We start from the raw sequence: 27,500 nt of genomic DNA on the forward strand, positions 1-27,500 counted from the left end.
TTTACGACAGGAGTTGCGGTATGAAGGAGATCGATCATGATGATCATTGGCCTGATGAATTATTCTAGGGAACGAAGGAAAATGATGAGAAAATTATTTATTTCTTCTTTTTTTGTTATTTTTCATCTCTCTCTCTCTCTCTCTCTCTCTCTCTCTCTCTCTCTCTCTCTCTCTCTCTCTCTCTCTCCTCCCTCCCTCCCTCCCTCCCTCCCTCCCTCCCTTCCTCTCTCCCTCCCTCCCTCTCTCTCTTTCTCTCTCTCTCCCTCCCTCTCTCTCTCTCTCTCTCTCTCTCCACGCACGCATGTTTACTGTTGTTAAGGTTAGGTATACATAGATATGAGATATAAAGACAAGTAAACACCAGTGTGAATTATGAGGACATGTGTGCACAAATGTGAATTATAGAGACATGTATGCAAAAATATGATTGGTAAACGTGCATACACAATTTTGAATTATAGGGAACATGTAAACGCAAATAAGAATTGTATTGTATACGTATGTATCCAGTGGATGCCAGATAATCAAAGCGCCATGTATCAGCCGTAGTTACAAATGACGAATCATTAGGCGAATAAGGGTCATTTTGCGGAAAATGCGTAGGAGACGGATGGGCTCTATAAGGGGGCCGCGGGCGCATATGGAAGACGAGGGGAGGGCCAGAGAGAGGGGGGGGAGGGAGGAGAGCGAAGGGTGGAGATGGAGAGGAAGCCGATAAATGACTATCAGAGGGAGAGAGGAGAGACTGCTCTATTGTCTATCGATTAAATCACAGCGTCAGAGATGGGACAGGGGGAGAGGGAGGAGGAGGAGGGGCGAGGGTAGCTTGGGGGGGGAGAGTAGGAAAGGGGGGAGGGTCGAAAGGGTCCCAAAACTGCTAACACCGGGTAAATATAATTGATGCGCCAGATGCCCTCACTATCCTCAGAGTTTAATTAAATTTTCCGGGCCAATAACTGTGATCAGCTGGAAGCGGCAAGACAAGGCTGTCACGCTCCTGTTCTGAGAGTCACGCTAGTCCTCTCGCTGACAGACCGAGATTCATGGACGTCAGTCTGTCTGCTGTGACATGAGTGTCCCGTGGACGATGCCAAACGTCGAAGTAGCTATGGAGGTGTTGTCATGGGTCAGGTTTGTAATGAAAAAAATAGAGGGTTTCCTTTTATTTCTTCCCCGTCAATATACTAAATCATCCACGGCGATGATCACCCCCAGCCCCCCATGACACGTGGGGAGCGCAGGTCAAAAAATGTCACTTCCTCGTTGCCCTCACCGCCAGCGTCCATTGAGCCATTACACAACCCGTAAAAAGCGGAGTCGCAGCAAACACTCCCATAATCTCCAGCTCGATCTCGTCCCGAGCTCGTAGCCAGCGGAAAGGAAGATATATCGCGAGGACTAGAGATCAAAGGCCAAGGCTGTGCCGAGACAAATGAGAAAGATTAAAGAAAGAATGAGCTACACGACGAGAGAGACAAAGTCCAAAGCGAAAGAAAGATCTGGGTCCATAACTAAAGAGAAAGACCGAAAAGAGACCGAACCAAAGACCAAGACAAAGGCCGAGGAGTAAAAACGAACGAAAAACCCTTTGGAGGGGAACAACGAGAACATCCCGGACGGAATTAACCAGAGCTGACCATTACCAACTCTTTTTTTTTCTTTCATTTTTTTTTCTCTTTTTTTCTCCCTCCCTTCGCCACTGAGAGATTTACGCCATCGTAACTTCTCTGTTAAATTTGCCCAAATAAAACATGAATTTAAAGTGTATGGCGTGATTAGGAGGTTGCGGAAGAAATCATCCCTTTGTACCGACATTACGGGACAGGATGACCCATATTGTCCGTAATGGAGGGGCACCATAAAGACCAGTTAGTAGCATTACAATTAGACAAACTAGCCCTTAGCGCAGGTAAGTTTTGGGTTCGAATTTGCGAAATTTGCCACATTACCTGATGAGCGGTTTAATATCCGATGAAATTGACTTTTTGGAACAACGAGATGCTATCTTGATTGCGTATGATGATATCTTACGCTAGGTGGAGACGGCGGCGGCTGTGACATATTAATGCTCGTGGATAATAAGGCTACTGCTCCAGTGTTGATGTCTCTTCTTTTCTCTACTCTTTATCAATATGCCTTACCCTCTGTCTGTTTGAAATTGTATATCACACTCCACTCACATACTGAAACACTCATTTTCCTACTGGATATAATTATTTTTATTTCTCTCTATCCTCTTCCTCCCTCCCTTTCTTTCTCCTCCTCCTCTCTCTCTCATCTCGTCTCCTTCAGCATCAATAATGGTGGAAATGCCAGGCCTTTCGTCGCGTTCTCGCCCTTTCCGACAGTTAGGAATGAACCTCAATAAAACACCCAGATCTGAAGCAGCAACTCCACCGTCGAGGCGTTGACATATCGGGTATAAACGGCGGTATCACTCCGCTAGTTTACACCTTGTATTGGGCACGACGCAGCGGCTGTGGCGAAATATGGGTTTGGATCCCTTGTCGCAGGAGGGCCTTATTGCAGCAGAAAGGGATTGAATATCATAGATCCCAGTGTTTGGAATTTGCACTTCCATCTGCTGGCTTTCTCTTTAGCTGTACTCTTCCTATCAGTATATACTCTGGTAGTTTTATCTGCACACATCCCAACAAATAAATTCTCAGACAATATATATATATATATATATATATATATATATATATATATATATATATATATATATATATATATATGTATATATATATATATATATATATATATATATATATATATATATATATATATAGATGTATGTATGTATACATATACATATATATACATGTGTGTGTGCGTGTGTGTATGGATGGATGGGTGGGTGGATGGATAGATAGATAGATAGATAGATAGATAGATAGATAGATAGATAGATAGATAGATAGATAGATAGATAGATAGATAGATAGATAGATAGATAAATAATTAATTAATTAATTAATTAATTAATTAATTAATTAATTAAATAAATAGACAGATAGATAGAAAAATAGATAGATGGATGGATGGAAGTATATATATTTGTAAGTGTATGTATGTATCTGTGCGCAAGGATATGTACGTGTATACATGTACAATATACGTATATATTAACCACAACTAGAATAGTCAATATTTACATGCATTCCTTTTACTTCGATATATTTATTGTTATTCTTTATGATGTCTCCTTCAAACATATTCACCTGCTACAGTAACCAAAAAAATCTATTATTGTTTTGTGATTTCTCGAAATTCCCCAGAATCAGTTTTTCTTTCAAAATCTTTTTCCTCGGCACAAAAAGTGAAACCGGGAAAGGCCAGCCCCTTCCCACTGTCTCCAAAATATCCAGCGGACAAAATCCCGACGTGAAATATTAATCCCGACTCCGAATCACATAAAACAAAGAAAAAACAAACACGGGGAAGAAATCTGCTTTTATGACTTACTACAAATCAGCTTTTACCTCCTTTGTTAAAACCAGACTCGGGTCCTATGATTATGCTCGAAACACCATGGTCTATACATACACATTCTTTCAGCAACTTGCTCAATGATGCAAGGATGTTGAATGCTGCAATGGACAATAAATGATGTATCCTGCTCCTCGTAGTGTTGGCCTTGCCCTAGGATGGGACTATGGGGTGAGGGCATCCTATGGTAGGGTGACATGGTCGGGAGGAAGATATATACTGGAAACAAAAAGCGCAGGCATGGCATATAGGATAAGGTAAAGAAGATTGGGAAAAGGGGAACTTGAAGATGATACGAAAGCAAAGGAGCTAAGAGAGAGGAATGAAGAAGGGGACAGAGAGAGAGAAGGGAAAGATTTGAGTGCGCAGGGAATAGGGGAAAGAAATTGGTCGTTAGGAGGAAGTAAGAAAAGAGGAAGGGCGTTCTGGCGTTCAAGATTCTGCAGGAGAAATAGCCATGGGGAATGGAAGGAACAATTTGGTCTGATATAACCCTACGAACAACATTTAATATCAGGTTTTGTTTCTTTTTTTTAAGAACTCTCGGTTAAAATGTCTTATCCCGATGGCTAGAAAAATCCCCTCGATATATTTTCTACATTTGTTGGGATTTAGTTCCCATGGCCGAATGTCCAGGTGTGTTTCTTCAAAACACGTAAACATCTGTTGTATTTCGACAAGTACACCTGCCAATCACCCGCAGCCCGTCCTCCACTCACACTATATATTTTCCCCGTTTTCTCAGTACTACAGTGGTAACCTACCATTATGTTCACTTTCTGCACACTAAACAAATGTTCATGAAAAAGTTTCCGTGTTAGAGCAACATTTGAGGCACCTGTATATCGACTGCCCCGCCCCTTCTCCTCCTCTACTTTTCGCCCTACTCCTCTTCCTCTTCCACTTCCTTCTACTTCCCTCTTCTCATATTCTCCTTCCTCCTCCCCCTCCTCTTCCTTCTTTTCCTCCTCATATACGTCCTTTTCTCCTTCCCTTCCTTTTTCTCCTTCTTGCAATTCTCTTTTACCTCTCCCCTCCCCTCCCTTCTTCTTCTTCTTCTTCCTCCTCCTCCTCCTCCTCCTCCTCCTCCTCCTCCTCCTCCTCCTCCTCCTCCTCCTCCTCCTCCTCCTCCTCCTCCTCACCATTCATCCTTCCTCTCCTTCCTCCAACGAATACACATCCCGGGACCAAGAGTTATTGGACTTCATATGATGTGTTACTTAATATTTTCCTTGCCACGGCCACCTTCGGAATTGCACACTCAGGTGTATGTATTAGGTCATAACAATAGAGATAAATTGATATACAGTGCATTGCTCTTCGCCAGCGTCCAATAGCACAATACCTTATCTACATTATGAATTATAAATGTATTATGTATCGATGATATGATCCGATTTTCCATGTTAGAGAAAATGCGAATCCATCAGTAACAGTGAGAGGAGATAAACAAACAGAGACAGCAGATAGATAGATAGATGGATAAAAATCTAGAAGACAGAGAGGTAAATGGGAAATGAGAGAGAGAATGAGAGTAGGTGAGGCAGAGAGAAAGAGAGAGAACCTGTGTGTGTGGTGTATTCTCAACCTGTTGTAAACAGATATGTGTTTTTACGACTATCTTTCGGGATATCTTACCAAAAGTGGTCCATAAAGTCTGCGTTGATTATGTGGTGACAAAATAGCCTATCCACCTGATCTACCTACCGCGCTTCAGATCCGCTGGGATTCCCGTTAAGCATTCACGATGAGGCTCATGGCTACACAAAAGGCATTTTCTTCATAAACAAGGTTCATTTGCTCGTGCTATCCGTTGGAAAAATCGCTTCTATATAAAACCACTCGAAAAAAAATTGGTTATTCTTTCAGCCCAACGGCGGCGGGCGAGCAGCAGCAGCGAGAAATAAGGCCTGATACATCATTCACGAACCGGCGATCCCTACAGAAGTGTCGGAGCTTTTAGTCGGAGTTTTTACGAGTCGTCTAAATTAGTGGAGCGAGTTGACGCCGTGTCTCGCAGGCTGGGGCTCGATGCACGCCTGCGACCCCCGGGGGCCTCGGAGGGTCCCTGCGCGGTGGGCGGGGTCGGCAGGAGGAGGGGGGAGGGGTGTGAGTGGAAGGAAAGTAGAAGAATGGGAGAAGGAGGGGAAAGGGGCGCGTGGAAAGAATGACAGGTTAAAGAACGAAAGCCGGTAAAATATTCACCGAGTTGCTACGGAGGGAGTAAAAAGGCTGCATCGTTGGCGGCCGGAAATTAGCCTACGGTTACAGGAAAATCAAGAGAAGAGGCAAGTAATGCAAAGGCAAATTGTGACAAGAAACAAACAGTTAAATAAACAACAAATAAACACAAAATACGATCACAATATATTAGATACACCCGCACAGCGACAAGAGCGATAAAGGGACTGCTCGCACGGGGGAATAACAACCAAAGGAACCGAAAACGACAGTGGTTGAGTTCCAAGTCCACCAGACTAAACAAAATAAAGAATAAAAAGAAATAAAATAAAAATAAAAAAACAATGGAAGGGATAATTTGAAGAGGCAAGAAGAACGGATAACAGAGTGGGAACCTGGAGGCAGAGGACAGGAGGGAGAGATATAAGAGCTCTTATATCTGTGAGGTAATATAAGAGGGTCATCAAGTTGCTGGAGGTTTGTGGCCCCCCGCTGCCGCCGAGGGGGGAGAGGGGGGGGGACATGTACTCGTGGAGCGGGGAAAGATGGACGATGCGCTGGTTCGGAGATTTTATAATTTCCTTCCACTATTATCATTGCTCGGGAGATCTCCTGATGTCACCATTGCCATCAACAATAGCAATTGCGCTTACACGCATATTAACATATTTCCAAGGCCCACACACACACACACACACACACACACACACACACACACACACACACACACACACACACACACACACACACACACACACACGTATGTATGTATGTATAAACGATTTTTTTCGGTCTTAAATCCCTCAGACCTTCAGAAATCAATGCCAGTCGAATACCAGGAACAAAAAAGGAGAGAAAACTGCATCCGAAATCGTCCGAAGCGGAACCCTCCCCGGCCCTTCGCCTCGAGATCAAAGAACAAGTTCCTCGCCGGAGCGTCGGCCGTCGGAGGCATAATCAGCCGACCTCATCCCGGAAATGATTACCGAGTTCATAATTCTCTTCCTACTGACAGTTCACATCTTTCTCATGCTTTCCCTGCGCAATCTGTTGCATGACGAAATTTGACTTACCCGTAGGCGGCGAAGGTGGGGTCGTAAGGGTAATACCCTGCCGGCGAAGCCCCGAGGCCGCTGCCGTACATAGAGACATCGCCGGCGCCGCCCTCCTTCATGCCGTAGCCGGAGCTCTGGAACGGAGAAAAGGACATTAGTTGGCCGTGACTGTACGGTTCTTAAGAACTAAACAGTAGAAAATAGAACACAATACCCTGAAATATCACTGTTAGTGTGGCGAACGCAATCTCCTACAAGTACGATCGCTGTAATGAGGTTCTTAACGTCATTACTAAAAATGCAATAATAATGAAGTTGGCGCAGTTCGACCCTTGTCGCAGTAGAGAGAAGATCCGGGCAGGTGTAGCACATCCCGCTACCGTGTTCGTCATATCGATCTCGCAGCGACTGTATGGGCGGCAGACCGAGTAAAAATAACAAGAATGTATCATCCCAAAACCTACGTAACATAAGGGTCACTTTTGGTCACGGTTATGCAATGGGTTGGCGACATATATGCTTGTGTCACGTCCTGTCATGGGCGTGTGGTGATATATCCCCCTTTCGCGGTGCTACTTACGATGGGGGAGGCGAGGGCAGTTGGGGGAGGATATATTGATTGTTATTTCACACCCTATGTCGCGCTGTCGCTCTCCGAGGCCCGCCGAGGCCTTGGAGAAAGAGAGGTAATCGTCGGTGGAAGGACGGAAGCCAACTCTGGCGACACGACATTCGCATCCTCTTCCTTCTGTCTTCTCTCTCTTCCTCTTTCATCCACTCTCTTTTCTTCTTCCATCCACTCGCTTTCCCTCTTTCATCCACTCTATTTCCTTCTTGCCTCTGTCGCTTTCTTTCTTTTTCTTTTTTTCTCCTTTTATCTTTTTTGTTTTCTTTTTTTTTTTTTTTTTTGTCTTTCTCTTTTTCATTTCTCCTTCCCCTTAACTTCTCTCTCTCTCTCTCTCTCTCTCTCTCTCTCTCTCTCTCTCTCTCTCTCTCTCTCTCTCTCTCTCTCTCTCTCTCTCTCTCTCTCATTCACACACTATTTTATGAACAACCGAAAACTATACCAAACACGGACAAGCAGATACGTTGTGTTTTCATAGTCAACACAAAAAACAGTCCGTGAAATGGAACGCTGCAATGCAATGCCTCACGATGTTGCAAAGGAGCAGAAATAAGTATTAATCAGCCGAAACGATCAGAAATATCCATTCGTTGCAAAGGGAGATTTTCATATAGAAATCCTTAGAACAAACAAGTGCTGGGAGAAAAATAATGAATCGGGGACCATTATTAAGGGACTAGATCCTCTTCAGCCACTTATTGCTTCTCTTAAGTGATCCCGTGCTTTGACCAATGGCTAGAAATGGTAAAATGGCTCAGGACCCGAACTACCGCCCCAAAATTCATTATTCTGATTTTTCCATCCAAGTCAGAGGGGAGCCAAAGAGTGGGGGGCGGTGGAAGATCTAGGTAAATACTATACATACACACAAATACACACGGACATGCGCGTGCACGCACAAACACGTACATAAACACACACACACACACAGGCATGCGCGTGAGCACACACGTACATAAACACACGCGCGCACACACACGCGCACACACACGCACACACACACGCACACACACACATGCACACACGCGCGCACACACACACACACACACACACACACACACACACACACACACACACACACACACACACACACACACACACACACACACGAACAGATAGACGGATAGACGTAGATTCACACAGATACACATAAACGTACACACGCACATATATGCATATATAAACAGCTATAAATATATACAGGGGCAATTCTAAAACACTCAGGAAAGTCGTTAGTATTATATGCACGTGTAGGAAAATTAGAAAAAGAAAAAAGGGTAAAAGAGAGGAAAGTTGATGAGGGGGGAGAGGAAGCAATTGGCAAAATGTGGCCATTACACTCCATCAGCTGATAATCTGGGAGCAACAAAGGAAGTTGCTGCCCGGATGCGGTGCTTGAGTAAGAAGCAGGAGTTCGACGAGGCGCTGAGCAAGCACATGCTTCGCCCCGAGACCTGCAAGCAAACGCATCGCAACGGAACTCGACGATAGAAGCTCAGCCGTAACTCATCCGTTCCCCGCAAGCGCCCGCAAGCACGCACACTCATCGCTCTCAATCTACGCCCACAATGAATCGGTGGGAGGGACTTGTTATTAGCACTTCTGCTTGCCTGCCAAAAGCTGGGCGGCTGATCATATCTGATTTATTTTGCGGTTTTGGTTCTGGTCCGTCGTGTGCACCAAGAACGCGCTTCGGAACCATGCAGCGAGGTGTGGATGGATACGTTGTTTTATGCTTGCTGAGTAAATGGGTGTATGAATGGAATTATAAAATACATATGTTGTAGGTAAATATTAATTAACATCATACGCATGTATACTCATAATTGTACTAATGACTGCGGATTTTGTTGTTTAATCTGTAAGTAAATTGATGAATCAGAAAAATGTATAAGTTACAGAGATATGTAGCAAGGCTTGTATGGATACATTTATTCTTATAAGAAAATAGATGATTAAATAAATTTATATGATACATCACATATATCACACATTAACGAATGATATAAAATTTTCATCCGAGCATACACATAGAGCTCCCTTCGATCAAAGTCGGAACGACAAAAAAAGTAGTCCTTTATTATTGATTTTCCAACAATTAATCATAAGTTTAGCAACTTTTATTGCAAAAATTTAGTTTTTCTCGTAATACCTCGATGTCCTCGCATTCTTCCCTCCCCTTCCTCCCTTCCCCCCTCCCCCTTCCCCTTACTTGCTCCAGGCCGACATACTAGTTTAATTAGCAGTTGTTATTGCTCGCGAAAAAAGGGAAAAATGTTCTTACTTATGTGGAGGAATGTATTAATGTGTCACAGGGCAACGTGGCATGAATATTAAGCAGGTTATAATGCGTCCTATTCAAATTGGATGAATTCATTACCAATATGGATACAGGGATTGATAAAACGTGGCTTCCTTCATTATATGCCGAGTAATTAGGGAGATCTACCGTTAGATTGATTCAGCTGACATTTCTTTCTGCCCATGGGGATTTCTTAATAGGAAAATTATTCAAGCAATGCCAAAGGCCGCGCCGAAACACCACCGTCACAAAAAACAGATAAGCAGGAACGTGGAAAGGCATCGCCAGAGAAATATAGCATCAATTAGATCTAATCCAGTGTGAGTTACCCTCCGCCCTCGCCACTTGACGGCCTCCAAAACGTCTATACAACCAATATTAGCCGCTCCGAGAAACAATATTCCCCTCAATAGAGTCGGATCGTTTATATACACTACCGGATCCTCTATCGGAACCTACAGAGAGGTTCTTGGTATTCAGTTCTGCACGTGGGGCTGTTTACTCAGGGAACGTAAGCTTAAGACCGCCCGCTGCTCGGTGCACTGGGGACGGCTGATGTGTGCACCTCTCCCGGTGGGAATCGTTCAAGAACATCGTCCACAATTATTCTGCGATATCGATCGTTGAAATTGATTGGCACGTTTGACGTATCAGTATTTCCTCAGCGTTTTTATCGGGCTTATTGCTGTAATTAGGGCCGCATCATCCATCCATCATCAGTGGGAGGACTCAGGGCTAAATGCACTATCCTTGTTTCCAGGATCGTAAAAATAATCAGTAATATTTCACCCTCGACAAAACAAGGGAGGAATTCTGGCTTACTCTCGAGTTATCAGCTCGGAACATCCGTTGCGGCGATCCTTCCGTCACGAGCAGCAGGATGTCGGGCGCAGAAGACACGCACCGGCAGCACATGTCCTCCTGAGGGACGACGTGTCGCCATATTAAGCCTCAATTTTTCATTTCCTGGGAAACCTACAGCCAAGATGTTCCCGCCGGCGAGATCTTAGCGAAAAGGAGCGATTCGCACAAACGGGGTCGGAATTAACAATGTCCCTCTGGTAATAAAAGACAACCAAAAAAGTGACAGGTGTTGAAGCAGATGACGGGGGTCGCGATACACCGCGATAACGACACCGCACTTCCCACTGCGCCCGGACGCCACACCGAATCCCCTGCACTCATTCGTCACCTCAGATACACCCGCTGTACACCCTGCTCGTCTGCATCCATATATACAAGCACCATATCCCTCAACCAAACAGCCTTGCCGAGCTCATAGGACCGCCATACCCCGTGCAGGGCGGAGAGGAGGCCGCCATTCTCACTCGCAGGTCACTCGCCACCCGAGCAGCCGCGTGGACCTCCTGCTGGGCTGCACAGATAGAAATTAGGTGCAAATGACGTTTACTGTATCGTTCCGGTCTAACGAGGCGGTGTTATGTACACTAAAAACTACTAGAATTACCACCAAATTGATGCCACCTACACAGTCTCCTGCTGGGACCGGTTGTTACTCATTGACCCGCTGTGGGAGGCCGGGGTGAAATTGGTGATGGTAAATGTGCGTTGAGGAAAACCATTAAATAACACATGATTAACGATGCAGCGGTTTAAGTGACAAAGTATCAACTTATTTTGTTATAGCTTTTAATGGTATTCTTCTGCCAAAACAAGTTCTTCTGTTCATAGAAATACACACTGCATGCAAAAACGAAAAAGTGATTCGTGACAGGGAAGCCTGAGTGACAAAGCAGTAATACGAAAGACAACTTTAGTCACATCATCCCGCCACAGGATAAAGCAATGTCCCCCCCCCCCCTCTCTCTCTCTCTCTCTCTCTCTCTCTCTCTCTCTCTCTCTCTCTCTCTCTCTCTCTCTCTCTCTCTCTCTCTCTCTCTCTCTCTCTCTCTCTCTCTCCAACAATATTAAAACTGCAGTTCTTTCACCTGTATCCATCATCAGGAAAGAAAAGAATAAAATACAGAGAAAGCAATGATTTGCACTTGATGATATTGCCAACTAGAGAGAAGCACACTACTTTTTTTAGCTTATTTACCGCCCCTTTTATCTGCCACGTGTTCCCGCCTCGCCGTGCTTCCCCGCGAGTGGTAGAACACCTGCAACAGCCTCACGGTTCTGCACAAATGCTGTACTTGGTTAACTCTATGTTGCCTAGTAGTATATGAAGAACCTCGACCTTTGCCATCTTCATGAGTCGCTTTATGCTGTCTTTGTTTTCTTTCCTTTCCTTCCCCCACGTGGTCACGGCCCTTATCACTCCCAGGATGTTGTTGGATATAAGGAACTTGTCGCCTTATCGGACACACCAGCTGCATCACATGTTTGCCAATCCCAACGTCTCCGGGGTATACGATGACCGTCCTGTGTCTGTTATCGTTATCAACTGGTCTTCCTTGAAATTTGCCCTCTACACTTCCGACTACGGCTTTTAGTATCTTCTATATTCCTCGCTCTATTCATGTACCTATTGTATTGTATTACATTATGTTATATTATGTTGAAATGCCGTTTTTTTTTCAGTCGTCCTGTAATCCCTTTTCTGTTATTCGATTTCAACTGTCATTCTGACCATCAAATTCCTCGGCCATTTTTTCCTTTCTGCTTCTCTATGCATTTGTTCCCTCCCCAGTTCTGCCCTTCTCTCTCTCTCTCTCTCTCTCTCTCTCTCTCTCTCTCTCTCTCTCTCTCTCTCTCTCTCTCTCTCTCTCTCTCTCTCTCTCTCTCTCTCTCTTTCCCTACTTCCCTTCTCAACTTCCCTCCTGTCATTCTCTTTCGCCAACAATCGTTGCATTTGCTGGTCCTTATTGTGTGAATCGCTGTCTGGTCTGCAATGCGCGATTCCCTTCCTATAAGAAATAATAATCGTCATCGCTTACATCAAATACATTGTGTGACTGTAATATCCATTAGGGGAAAGCCTTCCCATCACAATATTGCCTCGACCTCGCTAGCTTTCGTGAGTCACTTTTTGTTAGACTACTAACCACGTGGATGACTAGAGAGAAAAGAAAAAGCAAATACGTGGGGGAGAATATATAATAAACACTGCCAGTTATCCGATAGCCTGATATTTAAAAAAAAAAAAAACGATGTATCTCAATCACGATAGATGCTATTCATTCTGACACTATTAGCACCCGAGGCCCTAATTATTTCCCCTCACTCTTTTTCCTACCCTCTGCCCCCTACCTCCTACCCGCACCCCTGCTTCCACCCTACCCCTTGCCCGAGCCTCCATGCCCCCTATGCCCTACCCCCTCCCCGTGCCCCCAAGCTCCCGATACTGGTATGCGGTCGGTATGACACGGCGCCAGGCCCAGTCGGCGCTAAAATTCATACCACTGACGCGAGTTTAGTCATCCACTGTTGTTATGATAATGAATTGGGACCGCTAAATAACGCTTCGGGTTGAGCCCATCACTTGTTAGCAGTTTTTATGGAAATGAGGTGATGATATGCATAATCCCGACGCTGCCATTTCCCGCCCGTCACTTGTTTTACGTTATTATTCATCTGGCGTGATTCCGGCGGGATCTTCGTTTGCGGCGATGAATGTGAATGACTGGGAAGGAATGGAGGCAGAGCAAGTGTTTAGTTTTATCAGTTAGCCTCCCGTCTTGCAAGAATTTCTCTCTACGTTCTTCCTCCTTAAGTCTTCCCAGGAACTGAAAAGCGCCCGTCCCCCTCACGACACGATAGCGCATTTTTCTGTTCTTTTCCTCGACATTTTTGCTTCCTGTGAACTTTCTTTTTTTTACAGTTCACAGCGAACTGTAAACTTGGAAAGTAGAGATATCTGCCATGGCCCTAAACCCCGACTGTCGCGCGCTGTTCCCCTAAAGTTGGGTGTTTGGTGAGGTGACAGCTGCGATGGGGGAGAAGTGGGAGGAGGAAGAGGAGGTGGAGGAGGGAGAGAAAGAGGCGGGGGAGAAAGAGACGAAGGAGAAAGAGATGGAGGAGGAAGAGGACAAAGAGAAAGAGATGGATTGAGGGAAGTTAGCGAAGGGGGGAAGGAGGGAGGAAGAGGAACGCCATTGGTAAATCGAAAAAGAATAATATGAAAGGAGAGAAACTGAAAAGGACAAAAAAGAGGAAGGGAACGAATAATGCAGAATAAGAACTGTAGTGATATTTATAGGAAAATGCAACGATGGACAATTTTCCATCGTAATTATATTCTTAAAAAGTCGAAAAAATATAGGACTAAATATTATATATATATATATATATATATATATATATATATATATATATATATATATATAACAAATAAATAAATAAACAAATGTGTGTGTGTGTGTGTGTGTGTGTGTGTGTGTGTGTGTGTGTGTGTGTGTGTGTGTGTGTGTGTGTGTGTGTGTGTGTGTGTGTGTGTGTGCGTGCATGCATGCATATATATATATATATATATATATATATATATATATATATATATATATATATATATATATATACATATAAAACAAAGAATATGCCCTTATAATAACTTAAGAAATATAACAATAACACAAGAAAGATATATTTAAAAATTGCAAAATATATAAATGGAATGAGATATAGATAGGAAAAATAGATATATACAAAATACTCCAGGCAAAATACAAAATACTCAAGATCATAATAAAAATAAGAGAGATAATAAAGATTAGTGAAAAAATGAGAGAACTGATGCGAATCAAAGATAGTGAACGATACCAAATGGGAATATGTAAAATGCAATGAGGGAAAAATGTTTCAAAAGAAAATAGAAAGAAATTAAAAACAGTCCAGATTGTATCAAAATATACAACATATTCGCATTGTTTTAGCAACGACTGCCAAATAGGCAATTGTGTTGGCCATAAAAAAAACAAAAACAAAAGAAAATGAAAGTCCGGGAAAATAATTGACCTGACGAAATGGGACATATGATCTCCTTAATATGCTAGACTAGATCTTGCTATAAAAAGAAATAAAAACAGAGTAGGCATTCCCCCTTTACCCTCCTCCCCCCCCCCTTCCCCTCCCGGCCGTCATCTCCCCCTCCGACCGTCTCTTTCTTTCTTTTTTTATTTTCCTATCCTTTTCTCCCTTTTCTTTCCGTTGTTTTCTTTGTTTGTTGCTTTTCTTTCCTTTTCTTTCTTTCTTTTTTCTGTCTCTTTTCCGATCTTTCTTTCTACATATCTCTCTGTTTGGCGCTCTCTCTCTCTCTCTCTCTCTCTCTCTCTCTCTCTCTCTCTCTCTCTCTCTCTCTCTCTGTATATGTGCATATGTGTGTGTGTGTGTGTGTGTGTGTGTGTGTGTGTGTGTGTGCGCGTGTGTGTGTGCGCGTGTATGTATATCTATCTCAATTCTCTCTCTCGTTTCTCATCCGCCTTCCCCTCTCTCTCCCTCCCTCCGCCCTTTCTTCCCACCCCCCTCTCGCACACTCACACCCCCATCCCTTTCCCGGAGTGATCGCTTACCCAGCTCTCGGCAATCTGTCGTCTCTGCAATATGCAATATGCAATGAACCATCTGAGGCCTCACCCTATTATATCACGGGCTGTCGCCACCTTCTACTACCATCAGCCAGCCATCCACTCCCCTTTCCTCACCCCCGTCATTCGGCTTCTCTCTCTCTCTCTCTCTCTCTCTCTCTCTCTCTCTCTCTCTCTCTCTCTCTCTCTCTCTCTCTCTCTCTCTCTCTCTCTCCCACCCTCTCTCCCTCTTTCTCTCTCTCTCCCTCCCTCCCTTCGTCCCTTTCTCTCTCCCTCCCTTCCTCCCTCTCCTTTTCCTCTCTCCCCTCTCCTCCTTTTCTCCTCTCCCATCTCCCTCTCCTTTTCCCTTCTACCCCCATCCCTCTCCTTTTCTCCTCTCCCCTTCCCTCTCATTTACTCCCCTCTCCTCTCCCCGTCCCTCTCCTTTTCCCTTCTTTCTCGCCCTTTCCTTTTCCTTTTACCTCCACCTCTCCTCCCTTTCCCACACCCTTCCCTCGTTTTACATATAATTATATTCATACACTTTTCTCAACAGCTTTCTCTTAATCTCGTCCCCATATCTCGTATGTATCCTATTTATCTACTACTCATCTATTTATGCATTTCCTCATTATCCATCTTTCATCTCTCCATCCTTCACCTCTTTCTTCCCCATCTTTCTCGACGACTCTATCGGTTTCTCGTCCTCTCCTTCTCTCCTCTCCCGTATGAGCATTCATCTTTTCCCCGATTCATTGTCTCGCCTAAGCCTCCCCTTCCATCTTGGCACTTTCCTTTTCACTCTGTCTGTTTCACCCCTCTCCTCCTATTTCACTCTCTCCCCCACCTATTTTATCCTCCCCTATTCACTAGCCAACACTCTCCCCATTCAGAGCTAATTGTTTAACTGTCAGCGCGCAACTGGCGGCCCTAAAGCGATGCGTTGCCTCCTATTTAGCCCGAATATATTGCTAGTTTGTTTTCATGGAGGGTATTTGTTTGTGGTGGGGCTTCCAGGGCGGGTTCTGGACGGTTCTGGGCGGCCTGGAACCTCCATTTAAGCTCTAACTGGCATCTGGCTTTCTTTACTGGACCATTACACAAGAGCGTAATATAGGCATTTTTGGGGAGGAGGGAAGTGGGGGTGGGGTGGGGGGTTATTCATTCATGACTGGAGCGTGGCCGTTGTCATGGGTGGGAGCATTTATGAGCCCCCGGGTTTTGATATTTTGCTCTTTTTTCCTCCCTAATGTCGGAGGGTTACTTCCATGTGCAAAGTGTTATAACTAACAAATGCTTAGCGTACCAAACTACTTTATGGCGCTGACCGTTACGTATTTAGACAGCGTAAAATATTAACGAAACTCACTATCTAACACAGCTTTACAGCGACGCTTAATGCTATTTATTTGAAGGCGAATGACGAATGCTGATATTACTATCAACAGAGATGTTGTTCTTTTGTCCACCAATTGCTTCCAGGAGGGTATTTGAAACGCTATAATGAGGGTGTTCTCAAAAATTATAGTAATGATATCATGACGAATATGTTCCAGGCTGAATGAAAGCACTAGCTATCTTGATGTGTTCGGGGGAATGGCGAATGACTTCGCAATTATGATTATTATATATCATCATCATGCAGGTCCGCGGGCACATAATGAGACGAATGCTCTCCAAGTTCCTGTATGCTAATGAGTAGATTGAAGAGCGATAAGCTGATTCGCCTAAGTATCGATCTAATTGTATCATTACTCGTGTTGCGAAAAGATACAGCAATAGAAGCAATTTATATTCCTCTTACGTTGCAGATACAAATGGAGATCAAAAAAAAATAAAAAACGAGCGAGAATCGATTTTCCGACACTACTAAATCAAGTAAAGAATCGAATAAAGACCTGCCTCGGGACTCAGGAATAATATCCACATCTGCAAAAGGCAACTGCAGAAAAGGAGAGATTCTTGGTCCTGCAAAAGACTGTCCCCGGGGTCCTTTCGTGCAAAAAAAGGGACCTCGACCTCCTTACCTTCTTCCTCTTCTCCTCCTCCTCCTCCTCCTCGTCCCCTGCTATCAGTTATCATTCCCACCTCCTTTCTTATCCCCAGTTAAATCATTCTCACCCCTCCCCACCTTCTGCCTATCATTCCCACAACCCCTCGCCTCCCCGACATACTTCACGCTCCCCTAAATGGTATCGGGTTTCTCCGTGCCCCAGTCCCGGCCACGTCCCGGTTTCCGCCTCGTCCCCGGTTCCTCTGGCCGGATAGGACGTCTTGGCTGGGAAGGGAAAGGACCCGGCGCCCAAAAAGGATTCAAATATCCTAGTCATCATCGTACGTGGATTTTGTGTTCAATGTGACGAAACAAAAATCCGGGGGAAAATGGTGTGTTTTTGGATACAGTCGACCCTGCGTACGCTGAAGTATTAAAGCCAACATCGAAATGTATGAAACTCTTTTACTCCAAAACACAAAAATAGAGGAAAAATACAAATTCAAATATATACTGTGCTTTGAGTGTGTGTGTGTGTGTGTGTGTGTGTGTGTGTGTGTGTGTGTGTGTGTGTGTGTGTGTGTGTGTGTGTGTGTGTGTGTGTGTGTGTGTGTTTATTATATATATATATGCATATGTGCATATATATATATATATATATATATATATATATATATATATATATATATATATATATATATATATATATTTTTTTTTTTTTTTTTTTTTTTTTTTTTTTTTTTTGTGTGTGTGTGTGTGTGTGTGTGTGTGTGTGTGTGTGTGTGTGTGTGTGTGTGTGTGTGTGTGTGTACATATACATATACATATATGTATGTATGTATATGTGTATATATACATATACATATACATACATACATACATATATATATATATATATATATATATATATATATATATATATATATATTATTACACATATATGTGTACCTATATGATATTTTTTTTGTTTCAGTGCCTAGACTACGCTACTACGCTACAACTATCCGTCCATATTGATTGCGAGCGTAAAGTAGCCTCGGTCCCTTTGATTCAAAGAGCAAAACCGAGTGTGAAAGGCGATGCTTTTGTAAAGTTTGTCTGCAAGTATTAAATTAGTCAGATATTATTGACGTGCAAATGAATTACTTAATCACCTTGACAAAGCCTACACTACCGAGCGGATGAAAACGTAATGAAGCGAAACACTGATGAATAAATGAGCTGTGATCCTGCAGCGCTGTTGATGGGGCCGGCACTCGAGCGGGAAAATTTCGGCGGGAAATCATGAATTAGCGTTTTTTAGCATAATGTTTTGTCTTTTTTTTCGTTTTGCTTTTTTCTTTCTTTCTTTTTTGAGGTAAATGCCGGTTTTGCGTGGTGCATTGATGGGTAACTTGTTTGTTTGAATTGTGTGTGTGTGTGTGTGTGTGTGTGTGTGTGTGTGTGTGTGTGTGTGTGTGTGTGTGTGTGTGTGTGTGTGTGTGTGTGTGTGTGTGTGTATGAGGTAGAAAACATGAAAAGAGAGAAAAAAATCAACAGACAAATAAAACAAACGAGTGAAAGAGAAAATAAATGAAACATGTCGTCCATTATTTCAAGTTGCTTTTCCTTTTTCTTTCTATATTTTTCCGCGTTATTGTGTTTGTTCTTTGTTTTTCATCCCTGTATCATTTTCAACAGTCAACTTTTCACCCTTTGTTTTCGGGAAACCCGCACACCACGTCATAATTCTCCTCATTATTCCCATTATCCATCACCCCATCATTCGCTGCACAAACAAATACGCATCGTCTAGTCATCAGTTACAAACGCGTCGCCATCGCCATCGCTCTCCTCCCTTCCCCGTATCACAACTTTATCAATCTAGGCTTTGTTATTTCGAGCCAGCGATCCTTGCCATATGAGCAATCACATCTTCCCTCCTTTTCACCCTTCACCCTTCCGTCACCCTAACCGTATCCACCCTATCTCTCCGCCCCGCTAGGCTGCAGGCGCGGTGGTGTCATGGGCGGTGACGGTCGCTTTACTAAATTAACTTGTTGGTCTGCATAGACCCCGCGGCGCCCTCGGTCTGTGACGCCCGCGGGAAGGGGTGAGCAGCTCTGCGACGGGCGCTGGCTCCGCCTCGAACGGCTTCGTCGCTGATGGTGGTGCTAGAGGAGGGGTTCTGTTGGGGGAGGAGGGGGGGGTACTAGTCGTGATGAGTGCAGTGAGCTTACACCAGTAACGCAAGTATTTTGGTATTCATATTCTTGTTTTTTTTTTCTCCTCGTCTCCATCTTCGTCTTCTCCGTCTTCTTTGTTTTTCTTTATTTTCATCGCTATCTTCTACTTTTCCTCCTCCCCCTCCTCTTTCTCTCTCCCTCCCCCTCCTCCCAGTCTCCCCATCCCATCTCCCCTCCTCTCCTACTCCTCCTCCTCCTCCTCCGCCCTTTCTCAATTTATCATCCACTTGTTACTCCCTAATGAGGGGTGGGCGTCGCCCTATAGGAAGTTGAGGCCAAAAACGAGGGGAAACTGTGGCGAGGGTGAGGGGAGCCGAGGGCGGAGGGAGTCGAAACTCGCGGCGGTGCAGATCGCGAGGAATGTGTTCGGAAATCACCGGCGAATGTTATGTACATGTACAGTGAATGTGTATGTGTCAATCTATATTTATATCTATCTATCGGTCGATCTATATATATCTATCTATCGGTCGATCTATATATATCTATCTATATATATAAGTTATATCTAAAGATATTTTTCCTGATGAGGGTCTCCAGGATTATTTTTTAATCATCGCTTCCTGCTACTTGACATATATTTATAAACATAAATACATATGCACGTGTGTGTGTGTGTGTGTGTGTGTGTGTGTGTGTGTGTGTGTGTGTGTGTGTGTGTGTGTGTGTGTGTGTGTGTGTGTGTGTGTGTGCGCGCGTGTGTGCGTACGTGTACAATACATACATATACACCCAAGTTGCCACAAGTTCCCACGCATCTTCACCTCACTGACATTCGGTTCCCCTTGTTATCTCTTAATGAGAGGGGAGAGCGCTGCCCTCATGGCCGCTGGCTATGAGGGGAGGACGACAGGTTAACAGAGAGCACAAGGATTTTTCCGCGAGGAGTACCAGCGGTTCTATCCTGGGAGAGCAAGTGATCCTCCAGCATAGGACAGAAGAAGGTGATCTATGCCCTCCTGCAGGTGGCTTAGGCGTCTCACAGTAGTATTTAGGCGGCTAATAAGTAAGATTAAAACACCAACAAAATTTCAATTCGCACTTCTCTCCTGCAGAAGTTGATTTACACTCCCGCCGTGAATGAATACCAATTGAATGTCATCTATCACCTCGTGGCTCGTACTTTACGTGAATTAATGATGGCCATAAATAATCACGGTTTTTAGCGAAGACTAATAACAGAGAAACTGGAATCGTAGAAATTAAAGACGTGAACGACAGCAGTTCATAAAGAGTGACAATACTCTCAATATATATATATATTTTTTTTTTTTTTTCTTGTCGATTACCTCCCTTTTATGTTCCCTGTCGTGCTGCACGTATCATTCAGTAGCGTGTGTAATATTTTATTCACGAACAGACTAGTACATCATGACAAGTGACAAAAAATGCTTTATTGTTTTCATTACTTTTGCATTTGACGACTTTCATACAAAAGGTACAAACATGCGCAATTAAGTAGCTGTGTAATCTTAATCCAAATCTTTTCTAATTAACTAACTATTTCTTATCTGTTTCGTAGCGAAACGTATGTACGAAAGATCAGTCACAAACATGAAAAGAGAGAGAGAGAGAGAGAGAGAGAGAGAGAGAGAGAGAGAGAGAGAGAGAGAGAGAGAGAGAGAGAGAGAGAGAGAGAAGAGGGAGAGAGAGCTTCAATATATTTTCGATCAAGGCGCAGGAAAATGTCCTTGTACTTGCGCTCCTCCACCTCGCTCCTTGAAGAGACTTTATCACATGAACTGAAGAACAATGAGTACATAATGAAACGAATGTAGCGGCAAAGGGAAGGGTGAAATAATCAGGAAAGCATATGAACGGGTGAACGTAGAGGAAGGAAGGAAGGAAGGAAGAGGGGAGAAAGGAAGGAGGGCCTAATGGCTGCGGTAAATGGAGAGGGCAGTCTGTTCTTGTGTCATATATATAGGAGGGAATGTCCGTGTTTTAGCTAGAAATGTGGGGACAACAGACAGGAAGAGCGTGGCAGGACCAAAATTAGTGTTTAGACGAGAGAGAGAGAGAGAAAGAGAAAGAGAGAGAGAGAAAGAGAGAGATAAAGAGAGAAGGAGGGAGGAGCGGAAAGATAAGATAAAGATGCAGACAGACAGAAAGACAGAGAGTTAGGGAGGGACGGAATGATAAAAAAGAGTGAAGTAGGCAGACAAACAGAGAGAGAGAAAGAGAGAGAGGGGGGGGGGAAGAAAGAGAAAGAGAGAGAGAAAGAATAAGCTCTTGGACAGTTGGCAAATTCAGCAGGGTTTGGCAAAGCACGCATTTGTTCAAGAGTGTGGCAGAGGCTGCGATGAAGAGGAAGGGGAAAACGCAGGCTGCTAGAACACATTTTTATTCCAATATTCCCCCAGATATTTTTTTTCATGTGTTGGAGGGTGGGAAACATAGGCTGTGGGGACTGTTGGTAAGGGATGCTTTGTTACATGTACGTTCATCTGGCGTTACTAACGACATAGTGAAAACATTTACGGGCACATTGTTAAGATGGATTTGTTTATTAAAAGACAAGCAACTCTAAGGCAACTTTATGCTTCATTATTCTACTACTGAATTTTCACATTTAAATATATTTCTTGACGTTAATCCGCATTTTAGTTCTGTTATGAATTCTAATGAAATAAGCAAAATAACGAAATGATTCTCTACCCAAAATATACCAGCCGGAAAAATATCTTTTCTGTTGTAAATTATAATTCAGTATTTGTTCTAAAGATTTTAAATTTCAAAACATCATCTCTTTAGGCATCCCAGGCATTTTATAAACTACAAAGGAAATGACATTTTGGAGATTCCTATAAAAAAAAGGCATAATAAACTACAGATTATCTACGAATAGCCATCAGTTATTAGATAAAAGACCTATAATGCGACTTGAATGAAAAATCTCAAGCATGATAGGAGTCGGCCTAACATCCCCTCTTAAACCTTCGCGGGAAACAAAGCACATGCTACCGCGAAGTATATTCATCGGAAGGTTTGTAGTATAACCGCCCACTCCCCCTCGCCGCCCCCTCCCCCTCCCCGCCCCTTGTTTCTCTAGCTGGCCGGGACAAACCGAAGCCCTAGTTTGGGCGGAGGGAGGGAGAGGGAAGAATGGGGGAGGGAGAGTGGAGAATGGGGGTGGAAGAGGAGGAGGAGGAAGGGTAGGGAAAGATGGGGGAGGAATAGGAGGAGGGGTAGGGGATAATGGGGGAGGAAGAGGTGGAATGGTAGGTAAGGATGGGAGAGGAAGAGGAGGCGGAGTAGGGGAGAATGGGGGAGGAAAAGGAGAGGGGAAGGGGATGAGAAAGGGGGGGGAGGAGGAGGAGGAGGAGGGGGAGAAAGGTCTGCGGCTTAAAGTGGAGACCCGTGTTTAGGGCCACGCCGGAGGATACGTCGTGGAAGGGACCATGGCCACAGGGCGAGATGTAGGGAGAGGCTGAGAGGGGATGTTCAGAAGGAAGCCGGGAGATGCTGCGGGCCGGAGAAGGGGCGGGGCAGGGGAGGGGAAGGGAGATGAATACTTCGTGTCTGTCAGTCAGAGTCTGTTCGTGTGATAGACGTCCTGTAAGCGGGACTTGTCTGTGTGCACTGCAGCCGTTTGGGATATTCTGAAAGTATTTACATGAGGTCGTGTGTGTTTGTGTGTGTGTGTGTGTGTGTGTGTGTGTGTGTGTGTGTGTGTGTGTGTGTGTGTGTGTGTGTGTGTGTTTCCATTTTTCCCTTCTATATATTTTTTCTAAATACGATACTTTTCTCCCCATTGGAGGGACAAGAAAGATCCAATTTTGTGAGTCATTGATTAAAGATTTCGGGTTATTTTCGCTGAGTCAAGGAACTCCCGCAATCGACCTCTGGCGATTCTCTACATGAGTCGCCTCCCCTCTCAACAGAAAAGCGTTCTGAGAGTTCTTCACAAACAACGTCAGAATATCTAACGTGACAAAACACCAGACACCCTTCACTTTCACTTTCAATTCCCAAATCCTTAATCAAAGAAACGCCTCCTGTAACATTCGGAGTATCGACTGCTGTGGCACATTCTCAAACGCAATTCCGGTAAATCCATTATTTGACACCTCATATAGCCATAAATCCCCACGCATCCCCACGCGGAAACCCTACAACCTCACCCTCAGGTATTAGTGTAACGCTGCCATCCTCACATTTCCCTCTCCAGGAGAACAATTGGGTAGAGAGAACCGCCCCGCTGTTCCTCATCTTCCCCGTCAATTCATCAACCCTTCAAAACACCTTAAACTTGCCGCAAAAACGTGGCGAAGAAGAAAAAAAAAACGGGGGGAGGATATAAAAGTCACTCTCCCTTCCCTCCAATTCCTTACACCCTTCCCCTCCCCCTCCTCCGTTAACCCCTAACTTCTCACCCTAACGCGTTTAAGTAGCCTGAGTTACAGTGTCGGGTTACAAGAGACACACACCTCTCAGCGGATGTGAACTAACAAACCGTATATCTGTCGCTGGGTGCGGATACGCTAATGCCGGGCTACGCCTTGTCAAAATACATGAGGCAGGAGGATGAAAAACGTGAGAGAACTGTGGCGAAGGCCCTTAAGAGAATGAGAAATAGTAAGGCATTCAAAGAAGCAATGGAAAAGAGATAGGTGTATGGAGTGAATGAAACAGGAAGAGAGAGAGAAACAGACAGAGAGAGAGAGAGAGAGAGAGAGAGAGAGAGAGAGACTAAAGACTGATCCTGAATGAGTGTGCAAACAATACAAAAAAAAAAACAAAAAAACTGACAGATCAGTAAAATATATGGAAGCACGAGTGAGGGAGATGAGACAGCGATAAGAAGAGAGAGAGAGTGAGAAAAAAGTTTTAATGAGCAGAGGGATTAGTTCAAATCTTTTCTGTAGAAGCAAAGTCTAGTTCGGTTTAACGGATTTTACTTAGAAGACATAGACAACCAAACGGACCAATGAACTAGCATCCTTCTTAGAGAGTTAATTTTGCAAGATAAAAAAAAAAAAAAAATACAAGGCCATCCGCACACCGCGATCTAATGACCACAGCAATGGAAATTAAAATCCCTTTTCGATAGACACGTCTAATGAAAATAAACGTGAACGAAAATTGTAAAAGGACTTTTTTCATTTTCCTTCTTCCCTTCTATTTTTTCAAGTTGAAAGCGTAGACGTGCCCGAACATGGCCAGTCCAGGTGCGAGAACCACCGGCCAGGCGCCCACTCGTCCCGTCGGCCTGTTCCGAGGCCTGCCATCACTCGGGCCATCTTCCGCTCTGGCACCTCGGGTTACCTCGGGAAGGGGAAGGAGAGGAGGAAGAGGAAGAAGGGGTGACGTAATGGTCTGCAGCTAATCTTTCATTTGAGTAAGTGCAACGCTCGGTCTGTCTTTCTACTCTTCTCTATCTTTCTCTTTCTCTCTCTCTCTCTCTCTCTCTCTCTCTCTCTCTCTCTCTCTCTCTCTCTCTCTCTCTCTCTCTCTCTCTCTCTCTCTCTCTTTCTCATTCCCATTTCCTTTAACTACCTCTTTTCCTTTCCCTTTCTTTTCCCCTTTCTTTCTCTGTTTCCATGTCCCTCTTCTCCTTCTCCCACTACTTTTCCCATACCTTCATCTTCATTTTGCTTTCCCTCGCCAACTCCAATTTCATCTACACCCTCACTTTTATTCGCATCTTTCCCTCCCCCTCACTCGCTCTCTTTCTCCCTCCCCCTCTCCCTTGAATGTAGTAATTTCTTCTCAATTATTCAATCTCCTCCATATTTGTTTTCTCTTTTTTACTTTCAAGTTTTTTTTTTCGATTTCTCTTTGTTTCGTTTCTTTTCCATTTCTTTCTCTTATCTACTGCTACTCCCTTCCCCTTTTTCGACTTACTTTCCTTCCTTCCGCTGGATTTTCTTTGTGTTTTTTTTTTTCTTCGTTTTTTTTTCTTTGTTTTGCTCCTTTTCTTTTTTCTTACTCCGTTAATTCTTCTTCTTAGAGTAACTTTCGTATCCAGCCGTCGCTAGCACATTTACTTTTTTAAATCCCACGAAATTTCTTCTTTCACCGTGTTATTTTTCTTCCTTTCCCCTCATCTTCCTTTTTTCTCTCTCGTCTTTGGTTTCTTTGCACTTTCTCTTCTCTCTTTTTTTAGCCGTCTTCTTTATTTTTGTTCAGTCTTATTGCCTTTCATTATCACCGCCATCATTTTCATCTCCACTTTGTATCACCATCATTATCATCATCTTACTTTCAATTTCTTAGGACCTCTCCTCTCCCTATCATTTTCCCCAACACCCCATGCTCCTCCTCCTCCTCTCCCTACTCTTTTCCCTTAGCCCCTCTTCCTTATCCTCCTCTCCCTTCTCCCCATCTTCCTCCCCTATTCCCTCTTCCTCAGAGTCCCCCTCAAATTTGCACCTCCCTCTCCCCTATCCTCCTCCTCCCCTATCCCATCCTCTTCCCCATCCTCCTCCCCTACCTGTCCTCCTTATCTCCCCTCCTCTTCATATACCCCCCATCTTCAGGTCCCCCTCAGGATTCCTACCATCACTTCGTCACATACTCAAACCATACAGGAGGTGTTGTCTTACAGACGGCTGGGCAGGAAGTGGGAGTCGGGCAGATTTAAGTAATGGCAAAAGGCAATGGTGTGTAACGTACGGCGCGCGCGCGCGCGCGCGCGCGTGTGTGTGTGTGTGTGTGTGTGTGTGTGTGTGTGTGTGTGTGTGTGTGTGTGTGTGTGTGTGTGTGTTCTTTTTTCTTTCTTTCTATTTTTCTTTCGTTCTTTCTTTCTCCGTTGTATTTGGGAGTACTTGCCTGTGTTGTGCATGTGTGTCAGGGTGTCTATAAGCATTATTGCACCATAATACTAGGGTCGATAGCAGTAATGGTTAATGTTACCGCAGCTCTATACAGCAAATAACAAGCTCTTTCATGCTTCTTACTGCGTGTATGCGCGTGTGTATGGGGTGTAAGGTGCTTATTTATGGAAAACCTTACATAAGGAGACCGTCCCTCTTACAACCTCTTTTTTACCTCCTTTCTACTGGACTGTTCATAAAGAGATTATATAATACAGGCACTACGGTCTCTGCCCATTTCGCCTCATGGTTCATCCGATGGCAGAGGCGACGCCACGGACGCACGACGCAGGTGATCGCGAAGCCACGACGCCCGAGAGACACGGCTGCACGCGAAGTCAGACCGAAATTAGCGTTATCTTTTTACCTTCCTTTGTCAACTCCCCTACTCCGTGTTTTCCTCTCTTCACCTAGGTATTCTTCCATCACTTTTCCATCTCTGTCCCTCTTTCATCATCATCATCACCACCATAATCATTATCACCACCACCAGCATCATCTTTATCATCAATATCACCACCATCACCACTGAACATCTCATTCTCTACTTCTCAGTGATTAGCGAGGACGGCGCCTTCTACTAGCGCTTCAGCCCCCAGTCGCTTCTGCCTATTTCTTACCCACTGGATCGCCTCGCATTCCTAACACGGCTCCTAATTTCCCTGTTCACTCCAAGCTTCCCTAATCCCCCGGCTCAGCCTTCGCCCAAGCCTCAGCTTTTTCTCGTTCTGTAGACTAATGGCATTGGTTAAGTTAGAGTAATATATCTATGCAAGATATACTACACACATACAATAATGCTGCATCACACACGCACACATACATGTGTGTGTGTATTTACACACACACACACACACACACACACACACACACACACACACACACACACACACACACACACACACATACATATATATATAATATATACAAGAGACAAAAAAGGCGTATGCGTCCTATATGTCTTTGCGTATTGCCTTGTCATTAGTTGTTCTTTGTTTTTTGTGTGCCTTTCCGTAAGCGTCACAGTGCATGTATTACCACCAATTTCCGCCCTCATCCACAGCGACTTGCCAGTTTTAAACCCCTACTTGCCTTTACTCTCCCAATTACCCTTTCCTTGTTCTCTCAGTCCTCCCACTCCATTCTCCAGAAGCCCTTCACCCTCACCCCTCCCTTCCCTCCCGGCCACCATAATGACCTTATATGCGCCTTCCCCGGGGCACCTGCTTCACTTAATAATTATCAGCCGTGCGATGCAGAGCCGCTGAGGGCGTGGAAGTTGCTGCGTTATGGATGACCGGATGAACCTCCTCACGAAACGAGGGACCGAAATACGAGTTTCTTACC

General features: G+C 44.2%; 1 protein-coding gene and 1 long non-coding RNA gene across 2 annotated transcripts in view; one reads left to right on the forward strand and one right to left on the reverse strand.

The window, feature by feature from the left end:
- The window catches only part of LOC119575421, a 158,999-nt gene that overhangs the window by 107,294 nt on the left and 24,205 nt on the right, over nucleotides 1-27,500 (forward strand). The window lies entirely within an intron of this gene.
- LOC119575420 (homeobox protein araucan-like) overlaps nucleotides 1-27,500 on the reverse strand; it is a 108,910-nt gene that overhangs the window by 57,978 nt on the left and 23,432 nt on the right. Inside the window, exon 3 of the mRNA XM_037923027.1 lies at nucleotides 6,747-6,862. Coding sequence (XP_037778955.1) covers nucleotides 6,747-6,862 — 116 coding nt within the window. The remainder of the gene's footprint in view (nucleotides 1-6,746; nucleotides 6,863-27,500) is intronic.

This window comes from Penaeus monodon, chromosome 7 (genome assembly GCF_015228065.2).
Source record: "Penaeus monodon isolate SGIC_2016 chromosome 7, NSTDA_Pmon_1, whole genome shotgun sequence".
NCBI lineage: Eukaryota > Metazoa > Arthropoda > Malacostraca > Decapoda > Penaeidae > Penaeus > Penaeus monodon.